At 40.2% G+C, this 11,941-nt stretch overlaps 1 protein-coding gene across 3 annotated transcripts in view; it reads left to right on the top strand.

The window, feature by feature from the left end:
- The first annotated feature begins 10,634 nt into the window (after positions 1-10,634).
- The window catches only part of tpp2 (tripeptidyl peptidase 2), a 31,501-nt gene continuing 30,194 nt past the window's right edge, over positions 10,635-11,941 (top strand). For all 3 annotated transcript variants that reach the window (XM_026254674.1, XM_026254634.1, XM_026254568.1), the window contains exons 1-2: positions 10,635-10,889; positions 11,745-11,873. In XM_026254674.1, coding sequence (XP_026110459.1) covers positions 10,725-10,889; positions 11,745-11,873 — 294 coding nt within the window. In that variant the 5' untranslated portion in view covers positions 10,635-10,724. The remainder of the gene's footprint in view (positions 10,890-11,744; positions 11,874-11,941) is intronic.

Genomic DNA, 11,941 nt, shown 5'->3' with positions numbered 1-11,941 from the left:
CCCCAACTAAGCAAGCCAGAGGCGACAGCGGCAAGGAACCGAAACTCCATCGGTGACAGAATGGAGAAAAAAACCTTGGGAGAAACCAGGCTCAGTTGGGGGGCCAGTTCTCCTCTGACCAGACGAAACCAGTAGTTCAATTCCAGGCTGCAGCAAAGTCAGATTGTGCAGAAGAATCATCTGTTTCCTGTGGTCTTGTCCTGGTGCTCCTCTGAGACAAGGTCTTTACGGGGATCTGTATCTGGGGCTCTAGTTGTCCTGGTCTCCGCTGTCTTTCAGGGCAGTAGAGGTCCTTTCTAGGTGCTGATCCACCATCTGGTCTGGATACGTACTGGATCCGGGTGACTGCAGTGACCCTCTGATCTGGACACAGACTGGATCTGGTGGCCATGGTGACCTCGGAACAAGAGAGAAACAGACAAATATTAGCGTAGATGCCATTCTTCTAATGATGTAGAAAGTACGGTGTTATGTGAAGTGTTCCGGTTCCAGTTTACCTAATTAATGCAGCCTAAAAATCCTTTAACGGATTTGGATATTAAAAGCATATTAGTATGTTATGTGTATGCCAGGTTAAAGAGATGGGTCTTTAATCTAGATTTAAACTGCAAGAGTGTGTCTGCCTCCCGAACAATGTTAGGTAGGTTATTCCAGAGTTTAGGCGCCAAATAGGAAAAGGATCTGCCGCCCGCAGTTGATTTTGATATTCTAGGTATTATCAAATTGCCTGAGTTTTGAGAACGTAGCGGACGTAGAGGAGTATAATGTAAAAGGAAATCATTCAAATACTGAGGTGCTAAACCATTCAGGGCTTTATAAGTAATAAGCAATATTTTAAAATCTATACGATGTTTGATAGGGAGCCAGTGCAGTGTGGACAGGACCGGGCTAATATGGTCATACTTCCTGGTTCTAGTAAGAACTCTTGCTGCTGCATTTTGGACTAGCTGTAGTTTGTTTACCAAGCGTGCAGAACAACCACCCAATAAAGCATTACAGTAGTCTAACCTTGAAGTCATAAATGCATGGATTAACATTTCTGCATTTGACATTGAGAGCATAGGCCGTAATTTAGATATATTTTTGAGATGGAAAAATGCAGTTTTACAAATGCTAGAAACGTGGCTTTCTAAGGAAAGATTGCGATCAAGTAGCACACCTAGGTTCCTAACTGATGACGAAGAATTGACAGAGCAACCATCAAGTCTTAGACAGTGTTCTAGGTTATTACAAGTAGAGTTTTTAGGCCCTATGATTAACACCTCTGTTTTTTCTGAATTTAGCAGTAAGAAATTACTCGTCATCCAATTTTTTATATCGACTTTGCATTCCATTAGTTTTTCAAATTGGTGTGTTTCACCGGGCTGCGAGGAAATATAGAGCTGCGTATCATCAGCATAACAGTGAAAGCTAACACCATGTTTCCTTATTGATATCTCCCAAGGGTAACATATAAAGCGTGAAGAGTAGCGGCCCTAGAACTGAGCCTTGAGGTACTCCATACTGCACTTGTGATCGATATGATACATCTTCATTCACTGCTACGAACTGATGGCGGTCATATAAGTACGATTTAAACCATGCTAATGCACTTCCACTGATGCCAACAAAGTGTTCAAGTCTATGCAAAAGAATGTTGTGGTCAATTGTGTCAAACGCAGCACTAAGATCCAATAAAACTAATAGAGAGATACACCCACGATCAGATGATAAGAGCAGATCATTTGTAACTCTAAGGAGAGCAGTTTCAGTACTATGATACGGTCTAAATCCTGACTGGAAATCCTCACATATACCATTTTTCTCTAAGAAGGAATATAATTGTGAGGATACCACCTTTTCTAGTATCTTGGACAGAAAAGGGAGATTCGAGATTGGTCTATAATTAACTAGCTCTCTGGGGTCAAGTTGTGGCTTTTTTATGAGAGGCTTAATAACAGCCAGTTTGAAGGTTTTGGGGACATGTCCTAATAACAATGAGGAATTAATAATAGTCAGAAGAGGACCTATGACTTCTGGAAGCACCTCTTTTAAGAGCTTAGATGGTATAGGGTCTAACATACATGTTGTAAGTTTAGATGATTTAACAAGTTTATACAATTCTTCCTCTCCTATAGTAGAGAATGAGTGGAACTGGTCCTCAGGGGGTCTATAGTGCACTGTCTGATGCGAAACTGTAGCTGACGGCTGAATGGTTGCAATTTTATCTCTAATAGTATCGATTTTAGAAGTAAAGTAGTTCATAAAGTCATTACTGCTGTGGTGTTGGGAAATGTCAACACTTGTTGAGGCTTTATTTTTCGTTAATTTAGCCACTGTATTGAATAAATACCTGGGGTTATGTTTGTTTTCTTCTAAAAGAGAAGAAAAGTAATCAGATCTAGCAGTTTTTAATGCTTTTCGGTAGGATATGCTACTTTCCCGCCAAGCAATACGAAATACCTCTAGTTTTGTTTTCCTCCAGCTGCGCTCCATTTTTCGGGCTGCTCTCTTTAGGGTGCGAGTATGCTCATTATACCATGGTGTCAAACAGTTTTCCTTAACCTTTCTTAAGCGTAAAGGAGCAACTGTATTTAAAGTGCTAGAAAAGAGAGAGTCCATAGTTTCTGTTACATCATCAAGTTGTTCTGAGGTTTTGGATATGCTAAGGAAATCGGATACATCAGGAAGATAACTTAAAAAGCAGTCTTTTGTGGTAGAAGTGATGGTTCTTCGATACTTGTAACAAGAAGTAGAATTTACAATTTTGGGTATATGAAGTTTACACAGAACTAAATAATGATCTGAGATATCATCACTTGGCTGAATAATTTCAACACTATCAACATCAATTCCATGTGACAGTATTAAATCTAGAGTATGATTTCGACAATGAGTAGGTCCTGAAACGTGTTGTCTAACACCAATAGAGTTCAGAATGTCTATAAATGCTGATCCCAATACATCTTTTTCATTATCGACATGGATATTAAAATCACCAACTATTAAGACTTTATCTGCAGCCAGAACTAACTCGGATGTAAAATCACCAAACTCTTTAATAAAGTCTGTATGGTGCCCTGGTGGCCTGTATACAGTAGCCAGTACAAACATAACAGGGGATTTATCATTAACATTGGTTTCTCTGGATAATGTTATATGAAGCACCATTACTTCAAACGAGTTATACTTGAAGCCTGCCCTTTGAGAAATCCTGAAAACGTTATTATAAATTGAAGCAACACCTCCCCCTTTGCCTTTTAGACGCGGCTCGTGTTTATAACAATAATCTTGGGGGGTGGACTCATTTAAAATAATGTAATCATCAGGTTTTAGCCAGGTTTCTGTCAAGCAGAGCACATCTATATTATGATCAGTTATCATATTATTTACAAAAAGTGTTTTCGTAGAAATGGATCTGATATTCAATAAGCCAATCTTTATCATTTGTTTATCCATATTGCATTTGTTTTTTATTTGTTGAACCTCAATTAAATTGTTAACCTTAACTTGGTTTGGACGTTTTTTGTATTTTCTAGTTCGTGGAACAGACACAGTCTCTATAGTGTGATATCTAGGTGAAAGAGTCTGTTTACACTGTGGAGGCTCAGAACACAACATCTACTTATGCCCGGTAAAAGAGCCAGCCCGGTAGTAAACTTGAGGCTACTATCGGGTGGGATCTCTGCTGGGAAGTCCTCAACAACATCATCGACCCTACTTCCGGTGAAACTGCGGTGGAAGAATCACTTTCACGAATGTCACGCCCTTCTGGACTCTGGAGCCAAAGGTAATTTCATTGATTCTTCCCTTGCACATCACCTGAACATTCCTGTCCTACCTGTGTCTCTCCCCATCCATGTCACCGCACTCAACGGCCAGGAACTGCCTCACGTCACACACCACAAAGAAACCCATCACACTACTCACTTCTGGAAATCATCGCAAAACCATATCCTTTTTTCTCATGGACTCCCCTGTTGCTTCCATTGTGTTAGGTCACCCCTGGTTAACTAAACATAATCCACGAGCGAAACTGGGTTCCAACACAGTCACATTGTGGAGTGAAAGTTGTCATGAGTCTTGTCTGATTTCTGCTTGTCCTGTTGTCCCTGTGTCTGTCTTTCAGAAGGAGAACATGGTTTTGCCAAACGTGCCCGTACAGTATCTAGACCTGAAGGAAGTGTTCAGTAAGTCCCGTGCTGCTTCTCTTCCTCCGCATTGTCCCTACGACCCTGCCATAGATTTAGTGTAAGGGCAAGTTATACTCTCTTTCTATTCCTGAGAGGGAGGCCATGGAGAAATACATTTCTGATTCCTTAGCATCTGGGTTCTTCCGTCCTTCCTCTTCTCCAGCGGGGGCGGGATTCTTTTTTGTGGGCAAGAAGGATGGTTCTCTGCGACCTTGCATTGATTACTGAGAGCTGAACAACATCACGATAAAGAACACCTATCCTTTACCACTCATGTCTTCAGCTTTCGAGATTGCAGGGAGCATCTGTATTCACAAAATTGGATTTACGTAATGCTTATCATTTGGTCCGCATCAGGAAGGGGGATGAATGGAAAACCGCCTTTAATACCCCTAGAGGGCACTTTGAATACTTGGTGATGCCGTTCGGGCTCTCCAACTCGCCCGGAGTTTTCCAAGCACACGTTAATGACATGTTGAGAGATATGGTAGATCAGTTTATATATGTTTACCTGGATGACATACTGATTTTTTCTTCATCTCTCCAGGAACACGTTCAACACGTCAGATGAGTGCTCCAGAGGTTACTTGAGAATGGGCTTTTTGTCAAGGCGGAGAAATACGTATTCCATGCACAGTCTGTTCCCTTCCTAGGATATATTGTCTCGTCCGAGGGAATACGTATGGACCCTGACAAGGTTAAGGCTGTGATAGATTGGCCATCTCCAGATTCCCGTAAGGCCCTACAGCGGTTTCTGGGGTTCGCCAATTTCTATCGGCATTTCATTCGCAATTTCAGCCAACTAGCCTCACCTCTGACAGCCTTGATCTCTACCAGTACTCTGTTCAGGTGCGTTCGCTAACCTCAAAAGCCACTTCGTTTCGGCTCCCATCCTTGTGGCCCCTGATCCCACACGGCATATAAGGTACGATAAGGTACATCCTTGCGTGTTTTTCTCTCATCGATTATCTCCTGCTGAACGTAATTATGATATTGGCAATAGAGAGTTGTTGGCCGTCAAATTAGCGTTAGAGGAGTGGCGTCACTGGCTGGAAGGTTCAGGGGTACCTTTTATTGTTTGGACTGATCATAAGAATTTAGAGTACATTAGAACTGCCAAAAAACTCAATTCCAGGCAGGCTTGGTGGGCACTTTTTTCGGTCACTTTGAGTTTACTTTATCGTACCGCCCGGGATCCAAGAATGTCAAGCCCGATTCTTTATCACGACTTTTTGATCCCTCCGCCCGCCCGGTGACTCCCGAGTGTATTTTACTTGAGAGTTTAGTGGTCTCAGCACTCGTATGGGAGGTCGAGTCGAAGGTCAAGACAAGGGGTAATGCCTCCGTCCGGTTGTCCACCGAACCGTTTATTTGTGCCGGAGGAGTTAAGGTCCGAGGTTGTCCAGTAGGGTCATTGTTCTAATGTAGCTTGTCACCCAGGGATAAGTAGAACTAATTGGTTGGTTAAACAACGATTCTGGTGGCCACGTATGGCTCGTGACGTCCACAAATTTGTTTTGGCTTGTTCAGTTTGCGCAAGTGGTAAGTCATCTAACCAGCCTCCTGATGGGCTTCTTCAACCGCTGTCTGTCCCTTTGAGACCCTGGTCCCACATCGCACTAGTTTTTGTTAAATGGCATCTCTAATGGCATGACGGTCGTTTTGACCGTAGTGGACCAATTCTCGAAGGCTGCACATTTATTTCCCTTGCCCAAATTACCTACAGCCAAGGAGACAGAGGTCACTGTCCTAGATCACATCTTTTGGCTTCATGGCCTCCCAGTAGACGTGGTTTCTGACAGGGGATCTCAATTCATATCCAAATTTTGGAAAGAGTTTTGTAAATTGCTAGGAGCGTCAGTTAGCTTGTCTTTGGGCTTACATCCCCAAAGTAACGGACAATCTGAGCGAGCCAACCAAGATTTAGAGAGGACGGTGCGATGTTTGGTCTCCAAGAATCCTTCTTCCTGGAGTCAACAACTCTCTATGGTGGAGTACTCCCACAATTCGTTGCCAGTGTCAGCTACGGGCCTTTCTCCGTTTCAGTGCAGTTTAGGTTACCAGCCACAAGTTTTTCCCAGTTTGGAATCTGAAGTTGCAGTCCCCTCCGCTCACGCGTTTGTCCAGAGGTGCCACTGCACCTGGACCAGAGCCCGCGAGACTCTGCTCTGCATGAGGGAGCGCACTAAGGCCAAGGCCGATCGCCACCGGTCAAAGCCTCCCGTTTACGTCGTGGGTCAAAAGGTGTGGCTTTCTACCAGTAACATTCCTCTGCGTTCCGTATCTAATAAATTAGCTCCCAAATTTATTGGCCCATTTACTATCACCAAGATCTTTAGTCCGGTGACAGTCCGCCTCAAACTACCTCTAGCGTATAGGAGGATACACCCCACCTTTCATGTGTCCAAAATTAAACCCGTGTTTTATGCACGTATTAATCCGCCTACTCCGGTTCCCCCGCCGCCACGTCTCGTAGATGGGGAACCGACTTATTCGGTTAATCGTATTCTGGACTCGAGACGGAGGGGACGAGGATTCCAGTAGCTGGTGGACTGGGAAGGTTACGGTCCTCCGGAGGAGAGGAGTTGGGTACCTGCTAGGGACATATTGGATCACTCCCTTATTGATGAATACAATCAGCAGGTAGGCCCTTCTGGGAACTCTGGGGGGTACTGTAACGGTTGGTAAACCGTGATCTCTGGGTGTTTGCACTTTGTGGTGAAGTCTGTGTGTTTCGCGTCTGCACTGATTAGTTTTTGGGCGTCTCCGTTAATTGTCATCAGCAGCAGCTGTCACTCATTACTCATTCCCTATATATTGGCTTGTCTCACGTCTTGTGTTTGTGAGATCGTGAGATCGCACTTTCACTCTGCCACAAAGACTTACCTTCGGCTCTATTCCCCGCAGTTCCTGTGCCATCCTCTCCTGCTGCCTTCTCACCATCATCATCCGGATTCCTCACCACCTCACCACCATCTTGGATTGTCGTCTTCCCAGCATCATTGTCTCATTTCTGTTTGTTTATTTATTTTCATTAAATTGTATAACTCGCTATTGTTTCCAGTCCTTCATTCACACCACCGTCATATTAGGAAACACTTTCATTTCTAAATTTAGTTCATGAGCATGCACTCATCTGATGTTTAATAGGACACATTTACACAGTCAACCTTTTTATTCCACTGCAAATCTTGTTGCATGCATATAAACAGCACATTTTCACATTAAATTTGTGTCACTTTCGAATATAATTATCTGATGTCCAATCATCTGACCTAAATCGCTCATATTTGATTCCCTCCTACTTTTATATCTATGACAAAAAACATTAGCAAATATGCAAATGCCAGGTCTGTGTACAATGCCTTGGCCTTGCAATGTCCTTTGTCTCTGAATGTGTGAGGATGTGGGAGACAGATGTTCTTTTTATAAACTGATCATCAGCACATCAGTGCTTTAATTTCATTCACAAGTCAAAGAAACAATAGAGATGAGCTGGAAATAGCAGTTCAGATCAGCATGCATGCACACACACAAACACACACACACACACACACACACACACACAAAACTACATAGCTGGCTTGTCTTGTTGCAGGGGTGGAAATGCCTCTCTGCGCGCACTGGATTCAGAATGAGAAAACACAGAGATAATATGTCCATGTGGAGATTAATATGAGAAATAAAGTGTCTTTTTCTAGAATGAGGAACGTTTTGAGTGCCAAATACAACACATCCAAATGAAATGCACAATGCAAAATGAAAACACAGCAGTAAAATCCATATTCATAAAGCGTCCGTTGTGCTGCTTTAATATGTTTCTATAATCGCTTCTGTCCCAGATTCTACTTCTATACAGCAAACACTAGAAGTCATTACACACTGTTTCGTTAACTGCACACTATTGTGCTGATTTGATACTTTGATACTCTCCTGTAAGAAAAGAGAAATCAGAAATGAGATCCTTTTCATTTAACTCTATTGTTCTGCTTCATAGCAATTCGATTAAATCGAGAAATGGAGACAGAATTATCCTGTTTCTCGGAATTTTCTTTTGCAAACAAAGACTATCATGTCACAGTAATCTCACATCTCCTTTAGATATCGTAGAAGAGGTCTCAGCAATGTCTCAAACTGTCTGCAGTCAAATGTCATATTCTGAAGATGATGACTTTCTCATCAAAAGTTTCAACTTCAAAACACAAAAGTGCACAATCTGGCACCGAGAAAGTGAAACACCCTCTTTACTTTTGAAAACATGATGATGGAGGTTTTTGTTGTGTATTTGATTATTAGAAACTAATTGAAAATATAATTTCTTCTAATTCATGGAAGTGAATTCACTAGCCGCCAAAAGTCTGGACACATTGTTGAATCTATACGTATCAATACAAAAGATGAAACATTTTAAAATCTTTATTTTATGTACAGTTTTTTTATGTATATGTTTGAATATATAGTATATTGCTCACCATAAATGTAAACTCCTTTAGTGTTTAAAATCATCCTGGGAGTCCCAACCCCTGCTAGTGTACGTACATGTTAATACACAAACATGTTCTCTGATTCATTCATAATGATGTTCCTCTGTAAAGAGAATCAGTCCATGAATAGTGGAGTTACAGCACACATTCAAACTAGTTATTCAATAATCACCAGTCTTTTAGAGAAGAGAAGTGTGCTTCTGAAGGATTTAACTGACCTTGAGAGTAGTAACACAAAGTGAAAGCTGCTTGTATTTAACACACATATGCAATCAAAGCAGAACAAGCACTTTACCAAATCTCAGGATGGGTTTTTAATATTTCTCACCACCAGGTTAGCAGTATGTTGGAAGTCACTCCTCATACTTTGGGCTATGTATAATAATCATAGTGGAACAATAAAGCCATCTAGTGGTTGAACACATTTAGCCACATAACTCAGGGAATGCTTTATATGATTTCACTGACAGGGTTTAGATTAAAACAGGATTACATTTAAATTGAGACATTTAAGCTTTTATTATTATTATTATTATTATTAATATTTTAATGTCCCTTATTGAAAAAAAAAGATATATCAAAAATGTCAGTGCTTTCAGTTAAAACAGCTCAAACACATTTTAGTCTCGGACTAGGATTGAGCGTCTGTGAAACTGGGCACAAACAAACATTCATGAACATTACCCACAAAATTAAAATTCTTGTTTACTCACCCTCATGTCAGTCCAGATTCATAAACTGTTAAAACATTATCAAGTATCCTGACAGTAATCCATATGACTTGTGCACTATATTTTCTGTATTCTGAAGTCATAGAATAATTTTGAATGAAGTACATATGTTAATTAAACTACATGGTGAGTAAATGTTTCTGTTTTGTTTTGTTTTTTACTATTAGTTTCAAATGTACTGTACAATAAATGCATTCATACCCAGGTAACAGGGAAAGTCCTCAGAACTTTGAGTAATGTTCCTGCAAGGTTCTCTCAAAGTGGAACAAACATTCTACCAGTGACATTCATAGAATTTTCATTTGGTCAGTTATTTGGTCTTTATAAATGTTCTCAAAATGTTAGCCCAAAAATATTATTTATGCATCATTCATGAAGCGTTTTATTCCTGAAACATTTAAGTCGTTTCAGTAACTTTTTTGAAATGTTACTGCTTGTTTCAGAATGTTCAGGGTACATTCAAAAGTAACATTACAATGTTTGCAACATGATAAAATGTTTCCTTAATGTTTGAAAAAAAATAAATAAAATAAAAACGTTTTTAAAACATTAAAAAAATTAAAATAAATATAGAAGTTTTGAACATTCAGAGAACGTTCAGAAATAATGTTTTCATAACTTTATGGGAATGTAAGCAAAATGTTCTTAGAACATGTTTTTGTTTGCTTGGCAGACTTATTTATTTATATATTAAAAATCGAATTTACTTTTTTTTTTTTTTTTTACAAATGAGCATAACACAAGCTTGAATGAGCGTAAAGGTAAAATCAGAATCAGAATCAGAAAGAGCTTTATTGCCAAGTATGCTTGCACATACAAGGAATTTGTTTTAGTGACATAAGCTTCCAGTGCACAGAGACAACAACACACAGAAAAAAAATGAAAAAATTAGGCAAATAAATAAGAGTATAAACAATTGTGCTTTAAATGATAATGGAATAAGATTGATTAAGATGCAGAGATGTACTAGGATTGAGGGGTAAAAAATAAATATAAGGATATTGCAAATTTTTACTGCATAAGCATAAGTGGGGATTGGGGAACATTTAAATAATTCCAGTAATAGGAGCAGAATATATGTACCGTTATTATTATGTAAGGTTAAACGTTATTAAATAAGTTATTAAGGATATGAATATTATGTGTGCACGAACTATTAACTAAACCAAATGAAATGTGAGATGGAGCTGTGTGTTTTACACAGACTGTGGTGTGTTACCGGTGACTGTGTGTGATAGTGTTACTGCACCTTTAAGAGAGTCGCTCGGCTCTCTCGCACATTGTGTCTTTACCGGTTCGACGCTGTCGTGTTGTTTTCTGTCTCAATCTGTACCGTCATGTCTGCTCATTCCGCTGAAGATCCGTTCCCTTTTCACGGGCTGCTTCCGAAAAAAGAGACTGGCGCTGCCTCGTTCCTCACTAAATTCCCTGAGTACGATGGCCGAGGGGTGCTTATCGCGATTCTCGACACCGGGGTGGACCCAGGGGCCCCGGGCATGCAGGTAAATTGAGCCCGCGGCTGCGGTTCATCACTAGGCCGCAGTGGGTTTTTTCTCCAGTTTAGGGGACCACACATACCGGACATTACCAGAACTAGGGTTTCATATTTAAACAACGAAGCTCTAACATATACGAAGTAAATAAAGGTGAATAAAGCTGTAAAATACACTAACGACATATTTGAAAAGACAAGCTGTGTCATCCTCATGAATGGCTATTTACTTCAATGGCTATTTACAAAGGACTAACGTTACCATATCAATATAATCCTTTATTTGAGCTACCATGGTATTTTAAGGAAAATATTATATTATATATTCCATGATAAATTAATATGTTAGTAATTTATACTGTTAGATATCAAAGAACCTTTATATATGACAAAGGATGTGTTTCAAAAACTAGTGAGTTTGCCTACATAGACAGCTCTATCTCATTTGATAACATGTTATTGATTTTAAGGCACAACTAGTTAGTGCTGTTTTGTGTGTTCTAATTAGTGTTCACAAAAATGCATGATTTGTTTTTGTGTTGTTGTGTTTAACTTGAGCTGTAAGCTGCAGCTGTTTTGAGCTTTCACTCAACTGTCAGCAGTTTTTCCACACTGCTGAGGGATTGTCTCATTTCTGTCTGTCCATCATCATTTTTGAAAGAAGAATGATCCTATAACACTCAAATGGTAACATGTGAGCTGATCTGTGCAAATTATACTCAAACACAGATTATTTATCATAAATATACAGTCATGCGTGCGTCTCGTTTTAACATCTAAGTTTTCAAATGCAACCCGCTGTGAATCTGATACGATTTGTCTGACTCCAGACTGATGCTGAAATATGTCATCCTCTTTCATGTAGACCACAACAGATGGGAAACCCAAGATTGTGGACATCATCGACACGACGGGGAGCGGTGATGTGAACATGTGCACTGTGGTGGAGGTGAAGGACGAGGTCGTGACCGGACTGACGGGACGCACACTCAAAGTAAGAGCGCTCGTATTCTGCACCTTTATATTAGGAGCCGCTGTCATTCATTACAGTTTACACAAGCT

Source organism: Carassius auratus, chromosome 1 (assembly GCF_003368295.1).
Source record: "Carassius auratus strain Wakin chromosome 1, ASM336829v1, whole genome shotgun sequence".
Lineage (NCBI taxonomy): Eukaryota > Metazoa > Chordata > Actinopteri > Cypriniformes > Cyprinidae > Carassius > Carassius auratus.
Note: the sequence above shows the minus strand (reverse complement) of the source record. Positions and strands in the feature narration are given on the sequence as shown.